Source organism: Dipteris shenzhenensis, chromosome 27 (genome assembly GCF_047967505.1).
Source record: "Dipteris shenzhenensis isolate YYH24624 ecotype China chromosome 27, Dip_SZ_1.0, whole genome shotgun sequence".
NCBI classification, from domain to species: Eukaryota; Viridiplantae; Streptophyta; class Polypodiopsida; order Gleicheniales; family Dipteridaceae; genus Dipteris; species Dipteris shenzhenensis.
Genome location: NC_141622.1, coordinates 51,992,351 through 52,018,740, shown reverse-complemented (window position 1 = coordinate 52,018,740; position 26,390 = coordinate 51,992,351). Strand labels below are relative to the sequence as shown.

The 26,390-nt window shown below is 39.6% G+C and overlaps 1 protein-coding gene across 1 annotated transcript; it reads left to right on the top strand.

Moving 5' to 3' along the window:
• The first annotated feature begins 10,822 nt into the window (after positions 1–10,822).
• LOC147884482 (glyceraldehyde-3-phosphate dehydrogenase A, chloroplastic) lies at positions 10,823–13,022 on the top strand. Its single transcript, XM_087398264.1, has 5 exons — positions 10,823–11,019; positions 11,275–11,385; positions 11,517–11,818; positions 11,961–12,205; positions 12,292–13,022. The coding sequence occupies exons 1-5, from the start codon at positions 10,945–10,947 to the stop codon at positions 12,792–12,794; spliced, it is 1,236 nt and encodes a 411-aa protein (XP_087254390.1). The 5' UTR covers positions 10,823–10,944; the 3' UTR covers positions 12,795–13,022.
• The last annotated feature ends 13,368 nt before the right edge of the window (positions 13,023–26,390 follow it).

Sequence of the window (26,390 nt, the reverse complement as noted above, 5' to 3'; positions counted from 1 at the left end):
ATATTGATGTTTGATAGGTGGATAATATTTGGATAGTATTTTAGAAGTATTTATGCATACTTAAGTGCTTATAGATATGTAGGGTCACCACTTGTCAGGTGTACCTCTTCAATCTCATGCTTGGAAATGTATGAGAGCCAGAATGTGATGTTCTGGGATTAAGGGTTTTATATCGGAGATTTTGCTCTAGTAGTAAGCACTTGACATTTTTGAATGACTACTTTTTCCTATTTGTTGATTTGCTCTTTGCAATTCAAATAGTGTTGAGGTTTGAATTACATTGCAATGATGTTTCTCTGCACGATCCGTAATGGTACCCTTACATTTTTTATATGATGTAAAGTTACACTGAGTTTTTTGTTAGTTTGGAATACTTTTGTGGGTTCTAGATGAACCTCAAAACACTAGCAATCTTGTTGTTCATGTACCCTACCAACTCCAAGACTGAGGTTGCCAAGAGATGAATGTTCTAGGTGAAAGTTGAAGGATTATAGGCATAGTTTTGTGGTGGAATTTGATTACGAGATTAATGAAGATTTGACATTGTGTAAAGGACAAGCATCCATGAAGAGAATTTGATAATACGAGTGGAATGGAAAGCAATGGGAAACAGTTTGGATGTCAAATTCCACAGATCAATCGGGACCCATTGCTTCACATACGTGATCACGAGGGTAACGTCCCAGTCTCAAAATGATGCTCCTACGACTTTGTCAGAAGAATGCATGCAGTGCGATTTGGTTTTGGTAATCAAAACTATGGCATTGGCTTAGTGGCAAACCAAACATCAATTGCAATATGACCCATTTCAAGTCGGAGGGACTTAGATAAAAGAATCCGGCCATAGAACTTGAAGATGAGGAAAATTGTACACCAGTTAACAGAGGGATTGGAACGCGTAGCCGAAGAAGCATCTGAAGAATCCGATGATGATCAATAGTTTAGTAGTACCCATAGTAGTCCACGGTCTCTGAATCTAGCATCAACCCAAGGAGGGGCTAGAACCATTACGCTCTTGGAAGTGCAGGACCTAGCCGAACAGAGGCAAAAGGAGAGGCTAGCACAAAAGCAAGCATACGTGGTACCTGAAGATTTAGCACGACCAAGTCTGAACCCATTTCAAGTGTTCATTTTTGGAGCATCAAATATTGCGAAACTATTCAGTCTAGACAAGCAAAAAGATATAGTAAGCCAGTTTGATATACAGACATTTCTAAATCCAGTAGACCCAGTAATCCCAGTAAGTCAAGAGAACTAGGATACTCCATGGAATACGGAAGCCTATATGAATCCAAAAATACAATTAATCCAATTATTTAGTTAGCAGTGAAAGTGCTGCAAGTGCTAGTAGTGGCAATAGTGCCAGTAGTGCCAACAGTGCCATATGTGCTAGCAATGCTGCAAGTGTTAGTAACACCATGAGTGCCAGTACCAACATCAACCGATTCCTCCAGGCAACCCAATGAATCTACACATAAAAGTTTGCAGCCATGTTGTGCAGTTTGAGACCAGATGGCAGGCAAGTGGCTTCGACATACTATTTGGGGATCCAAAAAAATTACAACAATTTGCAGGAATCTTAAGTGGTAAGGCTATGAATTGGTTCAACTCGTATGGCTTGGTACAACTTATGAATTATGAGGAGATGGAGACAACTTTCCTGCATAGGTTTTGTAAGGTAGAAAACACTAAATGACATCTGCAAAAAGTTGCAAGAGATCTGTCAGAAGAAATCAATGGTGGAGGATTATGCACAAAAATTCTGAAACCTTAATGCCAGGTTGCTGGGTGTGGCTGAAAGGCCCACAATTGAGACACTGGTGGAATACTTCTACAAGGGATTAAGAAAAGAGATACACAACAGAGTAAGTGGATTGGAGATCCAAGGTGCTAATGGCTTCAATGACTTAATAGATGCAGGTAAAAGAGCAGAATGGCGATGCAGATAATTTAAAAGTCGATCCAAGGGCAATGACATAGACAATGAGTGTGATTATGATATAGATCAATCTAACAATGATACGGACAGTTATGACATGTAAATCTAGAAGTGAAAATATCTAAAGCGATTCAGATGATGAGGACGGTAAGTCCAAAAAGAAGAGAAAAGAAGAAGAAGTCTAGCAAGAAAGAGACAAAGAGACAAAGAAGGAGAGGCTAGCGCAAAAGCAAGCACACACGGTATGCAAAGATTTAGTAGGACCAAGTCACGAATGAACCCATTTATAGCCTACCATCCCATATTTGGATAGCATGTTCAATCCATACTGCCTCTACAAGAGCCGTATCCCACTTTGTGATCTAATCACCTCAATGCCCAAGAAATAATGCAGCTCTCCCAAATCCTTCATCTCAAACTTTTGCTTCAATAGCATTTTCACATGAAGGATATCTTCATCACTATCACCTGTGATGATCAAATCATCAACATAAATGACAAGCATCATAATACCTTTCTCTGTTTTTCTGACATAAAGTGAGAAATCTACCTTGGAAATTTGAAAGCCAATAGTGACAAGATACTGTCCTATCTTGTTAGACCATGCTCTAGGTGCTTGCTTCAAGCCATACAAGGCTTTCTTCAACCTGCAAACAAACTCAGGATGAACAGCGTGAACATAACCTGGTGGCTGCTCCATAAAGACCTCTTCTTGCAAATCACCATGCCAGAAGGCATTCTTTACATCCATCTGATGTAAAGACCATCCCTTTGATGTAGCCATAGCAATGACTGCTCTTACAGTTGCCATCCTTGCAACTGGACTGAATGTTTCTTCATAATCAATGCCATATGTCTGTGCATACCCCTTGATAACTAATCTTGCCTTGTATCTGTTCACAGAGCCATTTGCATTGTGCTTCACCTTATAAACCCACTTACAGCCAATTGCATTCTTGTCTTTAGGCAAAGGCACCAATTCCCATGTAGCATTTACTTCCAAGGCATCCATTTCTTCATCCATGGCTTTCTCCCATTTTTCTTTTCCCATGGCTTGCTCAAAAGAAGTGGGTTCTGGTTCCTATATCACTTTGACCATATAGGCATAGTGAATGGCTATAAATCCATCATATTTGAGCCTATCCATAGGATACCTAGCTCTAGTAGACCTGCACAAAATAGGCTCACTTCCAGGTGCTCTCAAAACATCCCTGGTCTTCCTTACTCCACGTGTAACAATAGAAGGAATACCCAACTCATCATCAATGCTCTATTATGAGCCACTGGATTCACCATCCACATAAGAGTGACCTGCATTCACATCAAACATGGGCTGATCTACCTTCTCTTTTCCTTTTCGTGGCACTTGCATACCACTATCTGCATTGTTTCTGCATTGCTTTGAGGAGATTCTCCTAATCTCAATTTGCCTGTCCATGGCAAAGTATGTGAACCACTGCTAGAGGACACTGTAGGTCCACTAATATTTTGTGATTACTGCTGTGAATTCTGTGCAGCATTACCATTTTGTGCATCTACATCATTAATCACATTTACTGGTTTATACTAGTTACTCATCTCATCAAAAACAACATCTCTGCTCACTGTAAACTTATGAGTAGAAGAGTTATAGCATCTATACCCTTTCTGCTACAGAGAATAACCAATAAAGATGCACTTCTCAGCTTTTGGATCCAACTTGGACCTCAACTCATCTGGCACATGAACATAGGCAATGCAACAAAAAATTTTCAAAAGAGAAATATCTAGTTTCCTACCAGTATACATCTCCTCTGGCCTCATGCCATGTATTGCTGCAGTGGGAGTCCTGTTCATTATGTAAACTGCTATAGCAATTGCTTCAGCCCAATAATATTCTGGTAGGTCTTTTTCATTTAGCATGGCCCGAGATACCTCTCCAATATGCCTTTTTTTCCTTTCTGCAAGTCCATTTTGCTATGGGGTATGACTGCATGAATATTGCTGCTTTATGCCATGCTCCTGCAGGAACCTTGCAGACTCATTTGAGAGGTACTCTCCCCCTTCATCTGACCTTAGGCATTTTATTTGCAAGCCTGTTTCTTTTTCAACCATAGCTTTAAAAGCTTTGAAATGCCCAAACACTTCACTTTTCTTTTTCATAAAATAAACCCAAACTTTTATGCTGTAGTCATGAATAAAAGTGACAAAATAATGATAGCCTCCAATAGATGCAACTTTAGTAGTCCACACATCAGAGTGGATTAATTCCAATGGCTTCTTACTCTCTTGAACATGTCTAGGAAATGGTTTCCTTGCCTGTTTTCCAAATTGACAGGCTTCACATACCTTATGCATTTCTGCAACCTTGAATTTAGGCAATCCTGCAATAATATTGTGGGCATGCATTAATTTAGGTCACTGTACATTAACATGACCAATGTGTTTATGCCAGATATCAATATCTGTAACTACATCGGTCCCATCTGCAAACAGTGCTGCACTCAATTCAGGCATGTCCGCATCCAACGTAAACATCCTGCCCTTCTTCTTTCCTTTTGCTATCAAGCGACCATTATTTTTCATATCCTCAACAAAGCATCCATGAGGATTAAATCTAACCTGCAAGCCCTGCTCAACCATTTGACCAATAGAAACCAGGTTCTTGGTGATATTCGGGACATGAAATACATCAGACAGGTATTTCTTTTTCCCATCCTGCATAGACAAAGGAGTTTTACCAATCTGCACAATAGGATGTGCAGTATCATCACCAGTCTCCACAAATCCTGGTTTTTCCATTTTCCTTGCATCCTGCATCCATTCTGCATGACCTGTCATGTGGTTTGATGCACCTGAGTCAACATACCACACATCATTGCTTTCTTCCGCACTTGTCACAAAATTGGTCATGTGCTACACCATAAACAAATGCTCATTTCTGTCATCATCTTGTCTACTAGAAGATGCATAATTGCCTTGCTGCAATTTTCCATTCATGATGTCATTCTGCTTTTTATAGCAGTCTTTAGCCATATGACCCATTTTACCACAATAGTAGCATTCAACATTGCTGTTTGCATTTTGGCCTCTCTGCCATCCACCGCGACCTCTTTGGCTCCCCCTGCCTCTAGAGTTACCACGTCCTCCTCCATTGGACTGACTGGTTTTCTTGAGTTTGCTACATATTCTGATTTCTACCACAGCCTTCAGATCGGCCTCCTCTACCTCTACCTCTACCTCTTCCAGCACTTGAGTAGAAGACAGTTTATTTTGAAGTTCCTCCTGAAGAAGATGCACCACCATTTCTCTGCTCTTCAGAAATTAGAAGAGCAAACAACTCCTCAAAATCAGGAAATTTTTCACGGATGGCAATGGATGTCCGGAACTGTGCATAATCCTTTCCTAGGCCATTCAAGGTCACAAAAACTAAATCATCATCTTCCACTGGCGACCCAATGGAAGCAAGTGCATCTGCAATTTTCTTCACCTTCATGTGGTAGTCATTGATGCTCATATTTTCTCTCTGCACATTGTGCAAGTCCTGCTTGAGTTGCATTTTCCTGGCTTGCATATTTGTGCTATACATTTTTGCCAAAGTATCCCATGCCTCCTTTGGCATACTTGCATTCTGAATATGCACAATCATAGAATCTGAAATACTGATAGACAGCCAGTACATAACTTTTCTAGCTCTCTCATGCCATCCTTTAAATGCCTGCATTTCCTGTTGATTGGGAACATTAGGAAGAACTAGTTCTTCTTCATTTCCTGTAATGAACTCCCAATAGCCTTTTCCCATAAGGAAATTCGTCATTCTAAACTTCCATGCTTGGAAGTTGTTCTTGTCAAGCTTTTCAGTGACAATCTGTGAAAGAGAATCAGACGCCATTACAGAACACTACAAAATATTTTGTCACTGCAAAAAACACAGCTTCTGCCTCAGAAGGGCAAATCTGCAAAACTGATGAAAGTGGTATTTGACCACACAGTCACTTCCTAGTGACAATTATGCATGAACAGGCAATAAGGATGATTCTATAACTCCTAATATCTCTATGCACAGGCATATGATGCAATTTCTGTGGCAACTTTTCACCGACCTGCAGAGCAGTGGTTGCATAGTAAAAACAAGGCCTTTTTCTCAGTGCTTGTGGAGAACTTCCGCCTCCAAAACGGGCCCCGAAACGGCCTCGAATTAGAAAAATAAAGTCACCAAGGGCTTTGGCCTTTATCGTAGCATATACTGCCCTCTCACCACACCGCGAAGGGCGTCTCAATCTGAGACAATGCACTCTTGCACTTTCCGACTGTGCTACCTGTAGAGATTTGCTCCCAAACTCGAAAAAGGAAAGCAACACTGGTCCTCTTACCAGGACACTGCTAACTTGGTTTGCTTTCTTGAGCTCCTTACCACGAACCAGGCTCTGATACCATGTGAAGATAGTGGGAGAGAAGGAAGGATCTCACTTGCGGCTTTCTCACATACACAATGGGGGAATACACACAAAGGTGGAGGCTAAAAACAGTTTTCCTGTTCTTAGTTGTGAAAGCCAAAAAGAACTCTAGTACAAAGAAATAGAAGAACCCTATATGTGGGTCTCAAACCAAACTTAGCTAACTAAGGTGGCATACTAACTGAGCCACGAACTAGTGTACATAAGGATAGCTATCATCCAGCTATTATTCATGGGCAGTGTACCAACTGCATCTGTAGCTAACAAGTCAGTGACATAAATGCACAAACGGTCACCCTGGCATATCACAAGTGGAGCTCGATATCTCAACAGATGAGGAGGAGCAAAAGTTCCTAGATGCAAATCCATTGGTGGTCCTAGGTTACAAAACTTGACTCGGCACTGTGGGCATACATAACAGCTTTTAAGGTGACCACAAGCATGACACCATTCCAATTAGTATATGATTTGGAGGCTGTTGTCCCAATGGAGTTCATATAATTGAGTTTGTAGATTTTGGTGGAAAAGATGAGCCTAGAGGAGTCTGTGCAATTCCAGTAGGAGCAGTTACTTCGATTGGTAGAGCCAGTATATGGTCCAAGTCATTCAAGAACAGTGTAAAGCATGGGTAAATTGGAATATTAAGTTCAAGATCTTTAGAATGGGAAATATGGTACTGATAGAACACCGGGAAGATTCCCAAGCAAACTTAAATTGAGATATCAGCATCCATACCAGATTGTCAAGGACCTGAAATATGAAACTTTCTAGATTGTGGACCTACATGGCAACATTTACCTAACACCAATCAACGGATTATGCATGAAGCCATTCATAGCAGTATGTGAACCGATGGCCCAGTCGGAGGATCTAGAATTGGAAATATTAGTCGGGGCAGTACCTGGGTGTAATATAGAGATGGTGGCAGTTTGTATTAAGTGGACTGATAGTTTGCATGTGTGGGTCACATCAAAGAGATGGTTTAAGCATCACACAATTTATTCTTGTGTTCAGTCCACTATCATCTCAGTCCTTCAAATAAGTTGGAGTGCATGTAAGATCAATTTCATCGATTCAAATCTCAATATGCAAGGTCTTCTATGCACTAGCTGACCGTTGACAATAGTAAATACTGCAAGCACAACTTGACACACCAAGTGAAGCTTTGTGAGTTAATTGGGAATGATTACATATGTTGAATAGCTAATACCACAAAAAGCATACCTTTTGTGCTGCTCAAGCTTGTGTACCACGTCTCATTTGGAGAATCATCTACCAACAATTTTGGTATTGAAAAGGCATATGGATTCTTGGGCTGAGTTTTGCAAGATTCAATTTGGCTATGACTATAATTGAGCCATCTTGGTCATTCTGATGCATCATAGTCTCTAAAAATTTAAGTTGAGTGAGTCTTCTATGATCCATTCAACCAATCAAAGTAGCGTCATACTATTTTTGGATCCCAAATTTATTGCCCATGCCTTCTACCCTTGGTTTTCTAATCCAACCAATGCTAGTTCCTACTCATAGATAAATTAAATGCTACTAAGGTTAATTATCCATAACAAAGGTTAACTCAAATCTAAGATCAACCCTTGAGGGTCTACTAGAAAACCTAACGTAAAAATTGCACTTTCAAGAGGCGATAATACTAGATTCATTTCTCTTTATAAAGTTTTTATTTTTTTGAAATTTTGAATTAAAAAATCTATGTATGTTATTATTAATTCTATAGATTAAGATACCCTTCCTTTGAACCCACCCTAGGCCTCATACTTTTGCCTGCACCCCTAAGGGGCCAGCTAGACTTCAAGTACCGACTAAGAACTAAGGTCGATATTGATTTCCAAATCAAGATAGGCTCAAACCATGCTTTGAAATAATGCAATGTTAATCGTGCTCTTTTATCACAATCATCATATTTTTATTTGAGTTCTTTTCTATTATGAAAGTTGAAGCTAATGGCTATGCTTCAGCTTCTATCTTTATAGTGACAATACTATTTGAAAGTTGTTAACCAACTTGGATTTTTAATTTCCAAAATTGTTGTCATTAATTTTGCTATAGATGATGTTGTCATTTGATCTTCCCATACCTAAAATCTTGATATAGAGTTATGAACTTAAGGCTTATGAAGATTTGAAACCATTACTTTCCATGTATGAAACGTTTGGTTGAGGACACAATGTAAATTATTACTTTCCATGTATGAAAGCTACTAGTGAAGATGGAATAGAAATTGGATCCAAGGTGGTCAAGATATGGGCCAAAAGATCTTAATTCAAGCTATGATTAGGCAACGTGATGATGGTTGTATGAAAGGTATCGTTAAAGACAAAATTTAAATTATTACTTTCCATGTATGAAAGTTGTTAGTGATGGTAGAATGGAAATTGGATCTAATATGTTCAAGATATGGGCCAAATTTGCTTAAGTAAAGCCATGATTATGCAAAGTGATGATGGTTAGTTATTGGTAAAGACTTGTGACATGTGGCAATGCTCATGCTTGCGAGTCACTTCTTCTTAGACACGCCACTTGGAATGCTAAGATGGTATCACAGAGGTTATGCTTGTGGATTGGATTGCACTATGTGACACAATTGGTTGCTTTAGGTCATGGATAGACTATGCACGAGCAACATTCATTGTAGTTGCATTTGTAGGATGTGAATACCCATCGGTCGACTTGATTTTTGGTAGTTGTTTTGAGCACATTGCTGAAGCAAACTTGAAGGCGGTTGGTATAGGGTTTGTTAAATCTGTGGGTGGTCACATTTCATTTGCGTTAGCTTGTGCTTAGCCTATGGGGGCATGGTGGAGCATGATCCAATCCCTCATGTGGAAATGAACTTGAGGGGGCTAATGACCCGTTTGCAAAACTTGTGACATATCAGAATGGAAGTATAGTCCTACGTATAATGTTGTGGATTGGAGGTCCTTGAATATATGACCTTGAATGAAGACCCTCCTCCTATCCTAGCTGGTTTCCATTGGGGTATGGGAGGCATAATATGGCTATGGGGTGAAGTGTTTGGACCCTCACACCTAGTGCTTCCTCGACATGCCTCTTGTCACATGAGCATAATTGGCCCCTAACATGATTAGCTCAAAGCATTGTGTCAATGGCAAAGTTTTTAGCTTGTATATTTGATGCTTAATTTGATGTGATCATGGAAAACATTTGAGAAAAATCTCACTCAGAGATTGCACTGCATTGAGACTGCATTGCTCTTAAAGAAATGTCTTAGACTGATGTTTTGACAAACACATGAATTTCTATAGGCTTTATTGAGGAAGAAGTGATGGTCACTTTGGACATGCTTAGCAAATAGCACGTGAAAGTATTTTTAAAGGAAGGTGGAAACTACTGTTATACATGGGAACATTCTTGCAGTACATTAAATGATGAGGTGTGCTAGTTTTGACTTTAAACAAGCTAATGTTTATGAAAGTGTATGCGAAAATTGTGTTTGTTTGTGTAGCTTCATGTATTTACTAATATGTCAAATTCATGGACTATCGCTTGGATATTGTTCATGGTTTAACATAGTAAGATTGTATTGAAATTGCTTATCAAAGCAAGGTTTTGATTTGAATGGACAAGATATCTTCAAAGTTTATGATAGAACATGAGCATTTTGTACTTCTTTTTTGTGATTCATTAGATTTTCTATGGGAGGACTTCCCTTTGGATATGCCTTGTAATGTCCTTTTTCCATGTTGTCATTGTCTTTGATTTGGTTTAGAAATGTTCAATATCTTGGATCAAAGTCACGTTAAACTAAAGAATATTGCGATGTGGAAGTCCGTAGAGCATTTGAGGCTTTTGTTATGGCTTGCTTGAATCCTACCCATCCACATTTTGTGAGGCCAAGTCCCCTACCCATCCACATTTTTTGAGGCAGAGAGGCCAAACATACCCCTCTTGGAGGACCAAGATTTGAACCAATGACATAGTTGAACCATTAGGCTTTTGCCTAGGAGGAAGAGCATCGAGTTATAAGATTATGGAAAATTTTAAAGGGGGATGGCAAGATATGTCCGTGAGGTTGTGACACGTGGGCAAGAAAACATAAAATAGAAGGGGGGAAATGCCACGGCGGACGGCGAAGCGGGCGGCTGGGATGTCTCCCGCATAGGCAGCCACAGAAAAGGCGACCGTGGTAAAGAGGCGAAGGAGAGCCGTGGGATGAAGCAAAGATGGACGGCCACCGAAAAAAGAAAGAGGCGAAGGAGATCCGTCGGATGGGAGGAGATGGACGGCCACCAAAAGAAGAAAAAGGCGAGATGGGCGGACGAAGGGAAATTATTGTGGGGACATTATCTGGAGGGAGGGGTGGGGATTGGGTGAGGGATGTCCTAAAGGGTAAGTCTCTTCACACAGGGGGTGAGAGTTTGGGACGGGTGAGGCTTGTGTGGTGGGAGGTGATCTTGTTGTTCGTGTATATGCAATCCAGCTCCGTCGTCTCTCTCGCCAACTCTCATTTTGAGCTCCACTCTTTCCCCCACCTCATTTTGAGAGCCCTTTCTCTCTCTGTCTCTGGTTGTTTTTCACGGTGTTTCTGCCATGGCCACAACGGCTGCTTCTTCCCTCTCGTCTCCCGCCGTTGCCAATTGTAGCACCTTTGCCTCTGCCTCCCAGGTACCGCTTTCTCCTCCGCCTCTCTTGCGTTCCTTCTTGCATCTCCTGTCTCCTCGGTTTCCTTTCTGGGACTAGCTTAGTCGGATTCGTCTATCGATTGCGCTTGGTCAGCTTGCCTCTCCTCACAGGTGACATAAGTGTTAATTAAGTACAAAAGCTTACGCCGGCATGCTGTCACGCAGTCCAGGCTCTGTGGGTCGACCGCATTGAGGTTTTGAATTTTGGTTGCCTGCGTAATCTGCGCCCTTCTTGCAGGCTTCCGGGAAAGGGCTTTCCGAGTATGCTGGGCTGAAGAGTTCCAACAGCCTTCCCTTCGGTAAAAAGAATGAAGACTTTGTATTGAAAGTCGCTGCCCAAACATCCGCTGTAAGGCTTCTTTCGAAAATTAACGCATCACCTCCAACTTACGCAATGCTACGACGTGGACCCTTAATTCAGCGTCTACTTTCCTCTCTCTCCTTCCTTCTGTGACTGAGGTAGAGATGTATGGGTTGCAGGCAGCGTCCTCAGGACAAAAGAGGGCCGTAGCGGAAGCAAAGATTAAAGTCGCGATCAATGGATTCGGAAGGATTGGACGCAATTTCATTCGATGCTGGCATGGAAGGAAAGACTCTCCTTTGGATGTCATTGCTATCAACGATACCGGAGGTGTCAAGCAGGCATCCCATCTCCTGAAATACGATTCCATGTTGGGCATATTCGATGCTGACGTCAAGATCGCTGGCGATGATGGTATCTCCGTGGATGGGAAGGTAATCAAAGTCGTGTCCGACAGGAACCCGCTCAACCTTCCTTGGGGGTAAGTACTCTATCCTTCTCCGATGAGCCGATTCCCCTCAGTGCTGCACTAGATCTTTTTTTAGTTTGGCTTTGTTCTCTGATTTCTGATGCCCATACGTTTACTGGCTTGCTGTCTCTTAAAACTGCTTCGATGGGTGCAGAGCTATGGGAATCGATCTTGTAATAGAGGGTACAGGCGTGTTCGTAGATGCTGAGGGTGCAGGGAAGCACATTACCGCTGGGGCGAAGAAAGTTTTGATAACTGCTCCGGGCAAGGGTGCTATTCCAACCTATGTGGTGGGTGTGAATGCCGAGAAATACAGCCCCGATGAGCCTATCATCAGCAATGCGTCCTGCACCACCAATTGCCTTGCCCCTTTTGTGAAGGTTTTGGACGAGAAATTTGGTGAGCACAACATCTGGGAGGAGCTGCGTGAGGATTGTAAAGCTCTCTAGCGGAATTCTTACTGCGATTTGTGTATATGCCCGCAGGAATCATCAAGGGCACCATGACCACCACTCACTCGTACACCGGCGATCAACGACTCCTGGATGCCAGTCACAGGGATCTGCGGAGGGCCAGAGCGGCTGCCCTCAACATCGTACCGACATCCACAGGTGCAGCCAAGGCCGTGGCACTAGTGCTGCCCAAGCTCAAGGGCAAGCTGAACGGCATAGCCTTGCGTGTGCCTACACCCAACGTGTCCGTGGTAGACCTTGTTGTGCAGGTGGAGAAGAAGACCTTCGCAGAGGAGGTGAATGCAGCATTCCGAGAGGCGGCTAGCAAGGAGCTCAACGGGATATTGGCAGTGTGCGATGAACCTTTAGTGTCTGTGGATTTCCGATGCTCAGATGTGTCGTCTACGATTGATTCGTCGCTGACAATGGTGATGGGTGATGATATGGTGAAGGTGGTAGCGTGGTATGACAACGAGTGGGGATACTCCCAAAGGGTTGTAGACCTTGCTGATATCGTTGCTAACAACTGGAAATGACAGCTGCCACTAGCTTTGCCCAGCCATCTTCTTCGCCTCTCGCAGGCCTTCGAACTGTTTACTACCCTCTCAGAGAGCCAGCAAACAATACCTTCGTCCATTTTTTCCTTCCTCCCTGCTCTTTTCCTTTTGTCCCATATGACGGCGTATGAATAAGCTCCAGCTCGTAACATCTTCAGCCGCTGCCTAGCAAATTGTTTATTAATACCTGAAGTGTTAATTTGTTGCTGTTGGTCTTAACTTGATAATACTCCCTTCTTATTGGTGTCGCTGTTCTCTCGAATTCTCACGGATAGGGAGTTGTGATAGAATAAGGATGGGATAAATCGTGTAAAATCAGCTAACCTAGGAAACGTAGCATGTTGTGAATGGTTTCATCTGAATTCTAGCTTTAACGTTCTTTTATAACATAAAGTGCCATTCGCTGATGCGAAAATGAGAATCTGAAAGGTGCAACGTTTTGTCCATACTTATTTCTCGAACGAGAAATCTTTATAGACGACGAGAACCAGGAACCACTCGTCATTTTCAATGAGATAATTCAAGGGCTCCAATTTTCATGTTATGCATCAATTTTAAGAGCGTCCAATTTGTGCAAACAATTCATGGCTAAGATTTAACTCTACGTACAGCTACGTTACTTTTTATCCAGCAACATGTAGAACATTCAACAGCCTCTTCAAATTTTTACTTGGGTAAAGAATCGTAGCAAATCGAACAGCCTCTTCAAATTTGTACTTCGATAAAGAATTGTAGTAATCCCACATTATCCATCTCATGATATGAGATCACTCGATCAAATGATTATTTCCTACATAAATCTTCTACGTTGCAAGATTTGATCCTTTCTAAAATCTAAGGCATCCTCAAAGCTAGTATCAAGAAGCTGTCTCCTCTAATCATATCCAGTAAAATACATCTAGAGTCTATCTTCTTAGTGAATGCTCTATGATATGGTAGCAATATCAAAGTAATAAATGTTTTCTTTTTTTAGTAAATACTCTTTGATATGGTAGCCATATTAGATTAAGTATAAGTGAATCTAAAAAAATGTGAGCCTTGTGTTCCATCCCCTAGCCCATGTGTAGCATGAGGAAGCTTTGAAACATTGAATCAAAAACCTAATTTTGAATTTCCATTTGAAACTGTAAGAAAAGGGTATTGACTTTATTCTTACTTCCCATGTGAGAGACATGCTCTATATGTTTTCCTTCATTGAACTCCAAACTTGGTTTCTTCAAAAGAAAAGACATTTTCTACTTCATTTGCATACATGGCAAACTTAACTCTTTTTTAATGATAAAAAACTTTTTGGGTTTGAAAGAGAAGAACAAATGGCTTCTTTCTCTTTACTCTTCTTCTTTAATTATCCTTCCATGCATATATGAAAGGCTCTTCAAAGACATCATAAAGGCATGGAATCTCTTCTTTAAACGCATAGAAAGGGGTGAGAGTCTTCCTTTGTAGAAAGCTTCATGTGGATCCCTAGATGAGCAAGGAACTCATAAGACCTATCTTTCTTTCTATCATACTAATAAGGACCAACCAACACTTTTGTGTAGGCAAGGATCACATATCCTAACCCACCCTCCACGAGTATACATTAGGATTTTAAGAGGGGAAGTATGCAGGGATTCTCCATAAGCTTACTCAACATTGTATATTATACACAATGGAGGCAAATTAAACCATGTTGTTGTCATAGTATAGTAAGCATACATCACCAAGCATACAAGTGCTTGACCAATACATCAGAGCTAACTTGACACTCTTATGTCTGAATGTTTTAAAGTTAGTAATTATGTAATAACTTACTATGTTATAGACCCTCTTTAATTTAGTTGCTAATCTAGGGACAAAAAATAAGCATTTACCCTCTTCCTTTAATTGGTCATTTCCCTAATTAGTTTACTTTTAGCAATTGAAGTATAAACTCAAAACCCTATTTTCACTATAGCACCACCATGATCATCTCCAATAACAAAATTGGATGCATACATGGAAAGAGCATGTTGGTAAGTTTGGAATAGCACTTGTTTCATGTACTTTTTGCAACTGAAATATTAGCCCAAACCCTTATTTTGCTATAACAACACCATGGTCATCTCTAATAACAAAATTATATGAGAGCATAGTAACCTAAACACTTTTCCTCTTTACATAAAAGAATTTGAGTTATGCACGAAAAGATATGAGCAATTTTAAAATATTTAAAAAATGAACATGACAACATATGCTCCCAATATAGTATTAAACTCTGCATTACCCTAGAGTGGCAACATGGGTATCAAATAAATGATAGGTGATGAGTTCAAAGCCCTATAGCCCCTTCTATGTTTTGGACTAGACAATCCATGTGGCATTGAGATGAACACATCACCAGTCTGAATTTGGCATCTAATTAACCTCGGAACATAACCATTTTTGGATCGCCTAATCAAAGGATTTCCCTTCATGTGGCTGAAATCCAAAAAATATTTGCTCGGAAACCTAAATCCATACTACCAAGAATCCAAAAAATAGTTGCATTCTTCAGCAAATGACATCATCTTTCTAACATCAAAGTGCTGTGTCGGTAATCAAATCTACCACATAGACCATTTGGTTTAACATGTGGAAACCTAGTCTAACGTAACTAAGTAATAAACTAACCTTATCACATGGGATTTTATCTCTATCCACATTGACACATCATCAGCCACAACCTCAACTTGGACTACCAGGTAGTAATTGATTGTGCCACATGGACCAATAAAATTTATCATGTCATCAACCACATCACCATGCCATGTCATCGAACCATGGCCACATCAGCTCCCAATTACCGCATGGACTAGCCCCTTTCAATTTTTTGAATTGACATCTCAACAACAAACTTGAACTACTACATGGACCAACCAAAATTGACATATCAACCATACCAAAATTGCCATCACTCATTAGGAAAAAAGGGAGCTCATTTTGGGGCCTTTCAAGGTTTCAGAAAAATGTCTCTACCCTAAAAAAAGGCAAAAATATGAAAAAGAAAATAGTACTTTATGTTGTTATAAGCATGTGGCATTAATGAGAAGACTTGTTTTTTATTCTTTATGGTTCGCCTATCGTATCAACAGATGTGGACCCAAAATTGCCATCACTCATTAGGAAAAAAGGGAGCTCATTTTGGGGCCTTTCAAGGTTTCAGAAAAATGTCTCTACCCTAAAAAAAGGCAAAAATATGAAAAAGAAAATAGTACTTTATGTTGTTATAAGCATGTGGCATTAATGAGAAGACTTGTTTTTTATTCTTTATGGTTCGCCTATCGTATCAACAGATGTGGACCCAAAATTGAAACAGAGCTCCATTTTGAAACATTCCCGCATGGTGACCCAAAACAACCATCCACTTTCTCTTGTTCTCCAGCGCCATTCTATCTTCAACAAGCATTCCTCTACTTTTACCATGATGAGCCATTCCATTTTCTCTTCGACAAGCATTCCTCGTTGCATCACTATTGTTGTGATGCTCCAATAAGCTCCTTTCACCTTTTATTCGCTTGTTCTCAGTTTCATAATTTTGTTAATGTCTTACTATTTTGGTATGTTTCTTTGACTTCGCAGGTATTAGAGTGAGGATTTCAGATGGCAACCAAAAACTTTGGTCGTGCCACTAGGAAACGGTCTGTTGCTCTACTTGGCAAAGATGTGGATGTATAAAGTATCTCTTTGCCATGAAGACCTGCCTCACTAATCTCATGTGTTGAAGTTTCCAATACTGTGAATGTGGACGGTAGTTGGAAAAGGATAGCAATGGTGAAAGGAGATTAGTTTCTAATGCAACCCAACAAGCGGAGAAAGCAACAATCAACTAACAATTTTTTGGCTTCTTGGAAGGGCAGAATGAAAGACTTTAGAGTAAAAAAGGAAGGCACAAGATGCGTTAGAGAGGTTTGGATACAACATGTCTACATGCACGGAGAATGTATTATGAGATCATCCTGCTTATCTTTCACACCATAGACCCAATTGTAAGTGTATTAGTGTAATGAAATACTTGAAACAAAATAACTGTTTCTTTCTATGACAGACAATCTCTTTGTTTTGGTTTAGATATATATCCCTCATCATACAAAGAGTGGCAACCAATGGAGTGCATTCTCGGATTTTTTGATGCTTTACATGGTGCTATTGGGGAGCTACAGTGCAAAGGTAGAAAATCAACAATGCTGGCTGAATCGGGTATATTTTTTTATGATCACTTTTATTAATTGATTGACAATGCTCACTCACACGGTTTATTAAAAAAGCAAGATCTCCTGGCATGGAATACAGTTGATTGGCTAGTCCCTAATGGCAACATCATATAATCATATAGAGCCAAAATATTTTTGGAAGTACAGCATTTCCTGAAACCAAATATTGCTACCAGGATAGTTAAAATCAACATTTTCATGCCACTTACAGTTTTTGTAGACATTTTCAGGATTATCCAATTAAAGTTTGTAAGACAATGTTGACTTTTAGAGCAAAAGGGTATGATGAAATTCCAATTCCAATATTTTTGGATAATGGTTGGGATAGAATGGTGGCCAACAATGTGTATCGTGAGGTTGCTTATAACTCCATCAACATTAAGTACATGATTGCCTCGCAAAACTTTATTTTCTCTTTTTACTATAAATGTAGCAGGATGATAAGCACAAAACTTATGGCAATGGACCAAGAAAAGAGGTCATCAGGTCCAATAATTGAAATAAATGTTATTGAGAATGACATCCTTCTAACATCCATCTCACTGGGACAATGCTGCACTCTCTCTTAGTTACGCAATGACATTATTATGGAGACTGAGAATAGTATCTGTAAAGAATTTTCAATAATTTTGAACAACAGGAAAGTAAGTTGGTTTCCACCCTGTGTTTCTCCTAATTTGATTCTCTTTACATTTGCATAATACATTTACATATTGCTAAAAATTTATTTTTGTAGATACTTCAAAGGAGCGAAAGCAGAATTCAATGCAAGGACATTGTAAATAGAACAATTCAGATAATACAAAGCTATTGACTCCAAGTATTACTTGCAATTTAGATAATACAAAGCTATTGACTCGAGGTATTGACTCCTTCTGAGAATCTTCTAGATGCCGCTCAAGTTGCTGCTACTGTGGATCCTGTTGCTATACATCCTATTGCTGCACATCCTCCGTTGGTACTACCTCCTTGTGCATCGACTCCTCCTGCTCCTTTGGTGTCCCTACCTCTTCGTCCATGGGCTCGGGCTCGGGCTCCGTGCTGCTTTGATGTCCCTACCTCCTCGTGCATAGGCTCAAGCTTTTGTGGTAGCTCTTCCTAGAAAAGATCAACTGTAGGTTCTCCTTCTACATCCTTCAAGAATTGTTTGAGTAGGTCATCAACACCGACACCTTCTAGAATATCTTCTAGATTGCTAGTGACAAGGACATTTTAAGCCTCTTGTTCCACCTGAAGATCCTTACGGCTTTTGAACCCTCTCCTGTATGGATTTTTTGGTCTATGCTGGACAAGGGGAAGAGACCTCTAGCAGCTTCAAAATTGTCTTTGCTCTGAAGCTATGTACATATTCAGAGCCAAAACTATCCTCTTTTATTTGTAATAAAAACAAAGAATGTTTTCAATCTTTTTTGTATCAATGCATTGAATTTAGAACTTCTTAAATAGTATGCAATAAAAGTACTCACAAATTCAGGCTGTTTCTCTGAAAAGTATGTGACCATCATATTTTGTACTTATTAGAGTCCTCCATCCACAAGAGAAAGGATCCTTCTGTTGTGATGTCTGTTTTATCAAAATAGAAAGCTAAGATCTATATTGGACTATGAAGAGTGCAAAAATAAGAGGGAGATAAAGATAAGTGACAATGATTACTATACCTGCAATTGCATTAGTTGAGTTGAATCTAACTACAATGGGAATGAAGGGCAACAAAATATAAAATTCATAATTTTGCATGTAAAAGGAATATGGCTGGCTTTTCAAGAGAAAACCTAAAAATCGCGTTTTAGAGCAAAAGTATGGGGAATAACTGACTTACAATTCTAAGTCCTGGTGGGTACCCTTTAAGGAGTTAAAGGTATAGCATAACTTTTGTTGTACTTCTATATGCACCAAACTCCAGTGATTGCTGCAAGAGAAAAAAATAACATGAGGGGATTAGACCAAGAGAGTGTAAATTTAATTTGAACATATCAAGATTTTGTCAATAGAGGGTAGTAGTGGAAAAGGTTAGGGAACATACTTTGAATAATATGGGAGGAGAATCATATCATCCACATCCAAATTGCAAAAACAAAACCACTTGGAAATGCTTTTGGTTGATGTCTTGTTATCCTTCAACTTGAAAGATATAGCTAGATCAACTATATACACAGAGTGCTGAAGGCTCCAGTGGATTTGAATCTTCGAAAAACTACAAAATAATACTTCACTTACCTTATGAAAAAGTGAATGGTACAAAGACATAAACACAATTGACCTAGAAAGATATACTTACTATAGAGCTGCAAGCATGATTGTGCAAGTGACATGTTTTTCTTTCTGTGCTAAAGGCATGATGCAATCTTCTGTCAAGTCCCAGGTCAGGCAGGTCATCATTCACAGTGATCCTTGGTCCAAGTTGTAGGAGCTTCTATTGAATTTGCACCATCCTCACTAATGTCTAGGATTGCAAGACATACATTGTTTCTTTGACTCTCTCCTTGAGGGACTCTTCATAGGCAACCTTGCCTTTGGTCTCATGTTGGTGAGTGACCTCTATGATCTTGACTGCATCTTCTTAAGGTTTCCTGGCTGGAGGTATCAACAAGATATCTCTCATTTTTAGATCATCCCAATCCTCTGCATTAAGGATCTTGTCATATCTATATTGACGCTGACAAGTGTTTGGATGTCTTTTTTCATGATAGTGACCCTGTGTGCATGTGCTGCTACCATCATGGTGTCCATGAAAAAATCTATAAGCCACTCTTTAGTAGCTTCTTGGAGAGCAAGCAGTGCAATTTTTTGCCATCTAAAGTCCACATGCCAGTTGATGCATATTACCCTCACAAGCCTCTGGAATGGTGCCATGGATACTGCATACCCTATGGCTTTCTGAGCCTTCCTAATCTCCATCAAGATAGATTTGCTTTGGCTCACTCTCTTCTTCATGTTCCTTGCTAGCATGTGCACAGGCTTCCCCTTCTTTGAGGATTTTGATATGGATGGAGCTGTTGCAACCCGTGCAATGTCCACACCTTTCCCTTTCCTTCTAGCTATTGCTTTGGTTCTTGCCATAGTCTATTGTGTTCTTCTCCTGGAAAAAACCCAAACATAACAAGGAAATAAGCCACCCAAGAGTTCGCTTGAAAACGCGATATGGTGCAAAAATATGGAGAAAATATTGAAATCGCATTTTCAGCAAATATTATTTTACATACTTCAGCAACACACACCATGCAAAAAATTTGCTAGAAAACACATGGAGGAGAAATACAAAGAAAAAGCTGAAATCGTGTTTTTGAGCAAATTTAGTTGAAGCATAATCTAATCAATCAGTTGGACTCCACCATCCTCCTAAACCTTAGAATGCAGAAGAGATGTGCTCAATAAAAACAACTCATAGAGTGTCTTTGAGAGAAAGCTATGGAATCGTCATTTCACCTTAACAACAAGAAAAACCAATGACTGGTGATAGTTTGCTTACTTGGGCTTGTGAGGTTGGAGCTGGATCTGGGGAGGTGTGAGATGGAGCTTGGAAGATTGTGGTTGGAGCTGCAATGGGACTCTATGATGGAGGTGGTGAGGTAGTGAGGTTGGAGTTGGAGCTACAGTGGGACTCTGTAATGGAGGCGGTGATCTGGTGAGGTTAGAGGCCATTGAAACTAGAGATAGGGATGAAATGAGGGGTAACTCTACTTAGTGGTGGTTTTGTGTCAAAATCTATGCAAGCAATGATGAGGAAATAAATGCACATGTACCTAGACTATTTTTCGCACATGTGGTTGACAAGACAGATGTGACATGCATTGAAAACTGTGCCCTTTCCTCTTATCTACACTTTTCTCCATCCCTCTAGTAGTTTTGATCTACACTTTCCTCCCATCATCCCCCCCCCTTACTGCATCTGTGGAAGAGCCACAGACAAGTAACCAGGGCCAGCCATGGGCAGAAAAAATCCAGGTATTCATATATCCCACGTTGGAAGCTGCTATATTTGTGGGTAGTAGTGTTTTATTGATCTATGATTGTCTAGACCTCACCTTTCCTTAGATCCCAGTCCTTGCTCCATAGAGGACAATAATATTTTCTAGAAAATGTGATTTGAGGCTCTATTTGCATAAAAACACCCTATATCACGTTTATCCACAAAACATGCTATGTGTGCTAGTATTTAATAAAAAATGCAATTTGGAGTAGTTTTCTTGAACAAACTTGAATATCGTGTTTTTGAGCAAATTGTTCTGCAAGACTGTAGAATGTTTGAGAAAGACCAGTTTACAGAAGGTACTAACCTTATTAGTATGTAGATAACAAGAGCTTCATGGGTGACAACTTGATGGTTGTCAGCTTGATAGATCTTGAGCTATAGTGGGTCATTGTGATAAAGCTGGTGAGGTTGTGGATAACAGTTAAATGGGTGTCGGCTTGATGGGTTGGAGCTAAAGCTGTAGTGGGTCTGGATGATGGAGCTTGAGCTATAGTGGGTCGGTGTGATAGAGCTTTTGAGGATTTGGGTGACAGTTTGATGGGTATCAGCTTGATGGGTTGAGATAGAGCTGTAGTGGGTCTGGGGGAAGGAGCTGGAGCTATATTGGGTCAGTGTAATAGAGCTATTGAGGTTGTCTAGCACAAGCCTGTAGGGACGAAGATGAAACTAGAGATGGAGATGACAAAGGGAATGATTAAGTCTGGCAGCTTGGTCTAAAAATAGGTGCATGCAATCACTAGATACTTAACTCACTAGTACCTTGAAGACTGTTTTGGGCATGTGTGGCTGACAAGTGTGACTTGCATAGATATCTGTGCCATCTCCTCTTATCTTCACTTTTCTCCATCCATTCAACAGTTTTGAATTGAAAGCTAGCTTAACCTGTGATGTTTTAACTTTCTTCGTCGCTTGAAGTCTTTGTAGTATTCCTTGATAGAACCAATGGAAGACTTCTTTTAAACTTTTGGCTTTTTGTTTTCCTCCAAAATGTTGTGTATGTCTAAAGAATGCATTTCGTGCCATATAGTGTGATTTCTCCATTCCCTGTGTGGACCAAATTGTAGGGCATCCGTATTTTTTTACAAAGAAAGGAAGGCAATTGTAGATTATATGCTATTTTGATACATAAGCAAGTGGGCATTAGAATATATAAAAATAATATTGTTTGCTTTCAAAAAAAACATGCACAAAAATAGGATATTTTTCTTACCATGTAATGAGTGATGTTCCATGTTGTCCAAGCCTCTTTCATTACCTTTCCAAAACTTTTACCGCTTCTTCAAATGCTTGTTGATCATTTTTGCTATAGGTGGCTTGGTCATAAAAAACAAAAAGCTTAACTAAGCATTTCCACACTTCTGCCTTGACATCTCTTGCCAATGCGTCTGCCTGATGATCTTTGATAGCATTGTGTACTTTTCTCCACAAGTTATACTTTATCCTTGATACATATGTTGTTTTATTGCCATTTATTTTTCTTTTCTCTGGATGAGACAAAAATCTTCAAGCCTTTACTCCACCAATAGATGGCTTGATAGGAACATCTTTTCCATTTGTAGATTTGTAAAGATCCTTTGTTATATGTACATCTCCTCCATGGAGACCAATTTTTGATAGCACTACTTCTAATGATTGTAGTGCATCTTTTCTTCTACTCTGAGGGCAAAGTTTCCATGCAAATCCAATATATAGGAAAACTGGTTTCTCAATGATCCTACATAATGCATGTAATGTACAAATGTGAACATTGCATAATGGGATCTCAAGAACTGCTTTGAATTTTTTATATTTTTTATCTCTGTTGGGTGCTGTTTTCCACCATTAAGAATCTAGGACGTGTGTTGGTTCATTGCTAGACAAGCAAGGAGATTTTGAGTTACCCCCTTTGCTTATATTGAACATACACTTTAGTGTCTTCAGGTCACCTGCCATATGCCATTCAATTTGAAAATCACCCTTCCCTGGAACATGAAGATGGTGCCCTTAGACTTGGGACTCTTGATAATTGATGGTATATCTATTTGATGAAATACCCAATAAAGTACTGCATGGTCCTCAGTCTTCACCTATAATTTAAAACCACAGGCTTGCAAGATATATGATATAAAATTTATTACACTTAGAGCAAAGACTAATTTGGAAGGTGATAGTTTACATACCTTAAATGAGCCCAACCGCCATACGTGCTTTTCTAACTGGACATTGAAATACTTTGAGCTGGACTTTGTGATCGATTGATCAAGTGATTGATTCATCAAAGTGATAGAAACTCTATCTTTTTTTCCTTGACAATTTCACACTCATCAAGCTTCACAAGAAACTTCAAAACTCCTTTACATTCTTCAAATGTGATACTATAGAACTCAACCATTAGTCTCTGCAATTTTTCAAGATCTATAAAAATATTATTCCAAGCATTATATGTAGTGCTTCCCTTTTCACTTTCATATACACTTTCGATATGGAAGTACTGTCCAATAAACTTATCAATTTCTTGGTTGAGATGACCTCATTCCTTCCACACTTGTGCTAGTGTTGGTAACAACAAGTGTTTTATCCGTTGATCTTTAATGTCGATGACACAACTCTAAATATTGAAGCATATCCCTTTCTGCTCACTCAACTCACATCAAGAGCCTCTTGAATTTTCGTGATATCAGCTTTACTTTTTTATACAAAGTCTTTAAGAACTTCACGTTTTACCTTCTTAAACTTCTTTTCCTCTATCATGTTCTTTGCAACAACAGTGGAGACTAAACCTTTCATTTGTTTGATGGGAATTAAATTACGATCAATATTTTCTTTGTGAGGTCCTAAAATTTCCCTGCAAAAGTACACTTTGCAATATCACAGATTTTCTTGCAAGACAGATAGACATATACAAATACAATGGCTAAACAAGATTTACTCGTACCTTGCTTTCTATACTCTACGTTTACATCCTCCAGTGCTAGCTTTCAACTCCGCAATGTTTTGAATTCTCTTGCTTTGTTGTCTCTCTCCAAGAACCGTTCTCTTTATTCTTGCTCTTTGTAGCTCATTCTTTGTCTTTCAATGCTCTTCGATTTCCCTTTGCAGCTGTTCTTTCAAGTCTAAATTTATCAACGTTTCTTGCGCCTTCTCCATTCTTTCTCGTCACATGATTATATTCAGACCCAAGTGCAAGCCAATGAGATATAGTGTAGCTTCATATTTTTCCTTCCAAGTTTTATGATGTGCCATAGGTATGTCTTCTTTAATGATTTTCCAAAGCTTGTGGTGCATTAAAAGATACCTCATTTGTGTTGACTAGCTATGGAACCTAGGGTGCATAATGCCATTGCAAAAGAGGTCTTATCAAATGAATTTACTTTTAATATTGGTAGTGTCTAATTGCATACAATAATTTTGATGTGATAGATGTATAGATCTTGAAAAACCAAATATTCTTTATTTTTAGAGCATATGCAAACTCGTTCTTGATTGAGAGCTAGTGCTCGTCGAGATTTTGATCAAGAAGAGGGGTCCAATTGATGATGTGTAGAAATGGGAGGTCACATGCTGAATAGAAAACTATGCCTAGTAAGAAACTCTGTGCGTAGGTGGGAACTATTGATGTGGTATTGTGTGTTCATATGCAAAATACACAGTGTGCTTAACAAGAGGCAATGTGCCATATGTCAAGGTGATGTGGTAGATAAGCTACGATGTGGCATTTCACTACCCATTTACTAGGCCAACCCAACCAAAAGCCACCTTAGCTACCACATGTCCACGTGGCTCAACCTTGGAATGAAGGTTTGGAGTAGGGAGTTATGGCGATGATGGAATTACTCACTTTGCCTCCCAATTACTTTCACTACAAGACACGAGTCTCTTTCTGATGCTGTCACCGATGCTTCGTGGGTGCGAGCACAAAATTCCTCGGTACAGTTAGCGGGTGGGAAAGGTGTCGGTGTAGGCAACAAAATGCTAGTCAGTATGAGTGCCAATATGTACATTGGTATATGTGTTGGTATATATTGACACCTATACAGGTGTACATACCGACGCCCCGCTTCCACCGACTCTGAGACTAACTTTGAGTTAAATTTTCCATACCGACGTTTTTACAGAATGTCATTTCCAAGGGACCCAAAATAATTTTTGACCACAAGTTTGGTCATTTGAAAGATAAAAAATATAAGAGTGTAGATCAAAATTGATATTAACACACTCATATATTGATGGTGAACTTAACATACAAATGTACAAAATGTCACTATAAAAATGAGAGGGCCAAACATAGGAAGTCTAGTTGATGTCAATACAATTAATCAGTATCATTTACATCAACGGCTTCATCTTGAGCCAAGTCTTGAGTGCCAAATAAGTCTATCTTAAGGTTTACATACAATTGATCAGCTATATTATCATCCCCTATTGTATGTCTACCTAAGACTTGATCCTCTAGTTCACCCTCTAAATCTGGGTTGGCTTCACCCAAAGGCAATCCATTGGGACCTAAAATACTGCAAGATATCAATGTATGGTTGGTTCTTTAGAATATCTTGAAGCCTCCATATTGGCCATTGATGATATCTTGCAACTCACACTTTCGAGAGCATTGACCATGATGCATGCCTTTCTCCTTATATAAGTTTACTCTTCCTTGCTATAAATGTTTCTCTCAATGGTGCATCTCTTACGATAAATCAAGCTAAAGGAATGAATGTTTGGCCTATAGGAATCTAGTAATTATAGTCCCACAACTTTTCTTTTTGTATCTCATCCTTCCACAGTGGAGTATCTAATTGTCCTTCTATGCCTTTGTGAAACGGCATGAGGTAGGCACATGTGGCATGATGTTTTGACATTATGGCAAATTTTCTAGTCAATTCATTAATGTAGCTAATTGTCAAGTTTTGTATACATATTTGCTAGGTGATACATGGCAGCCATGTAGTTCACAATTGGAATGGACACTTCAAACTCAAGTCCAAATGGAAAGTACTCTACATAATCCATCAAGCCTTTCATGCTAATATTCTTCTTCTCAAGTTTTTTCTAAATTTCTTTGTAGTCAATAACCTGCTATGATTTCTTATATGGCACTACTTTATTTCCCATTCCAAATGCACCACCATACATGCTAGATTCATCCACCTTGTCCCTACCAGTGCTTGTATCCCTGCTTGCTGCTTTGTCCCATGGACTTATGCCATCTGTATCTACCTCCTTATCCCCTAGACTTGTTCTTAAATCTTACCCCTTCAAAGAACTTGATTCTTTTCCCAACCCATCAGTCCTTGTGTCCCTGTATCCTTCACTATCATTTTGTTCCTTTAACTTACCCCTTTGTCTTCTGTGTCCTTGTCTTTCTTAGAACTCTTCCTGCTCTTGGCCTTATCTTCCTTATGATTGCTCATAATG

What these genes read in the sequence shown, in the direction of transcription:
- LOC147884482 (XM_087398264.1), top strand. Translation starts at nt 10,945, where the DNA reads ATGGCCACAACGGCTGCTTCTTCCCTCTCGTCTCCCGCCGTTGCCAAT. An exon ending in CCTTTGCCTCTGCCTCCCAG is followed by an intron (nt 11,020 to 11,274) that starts GTACCGCTTTCT and finishes CCCTTCTTGCAG; the next exon opens with GCTTCCGGGAAAGGGCTTTC. An exon ending in TCGCTGCCCAAACATCCGCT is followed by an intron (nt 11,386 to 11,516) that starts GTAAGGCTTCTT and finishes TATGGGTTGCAG; the next exon opens with GCAGCGTCCTCAGGACAAAA.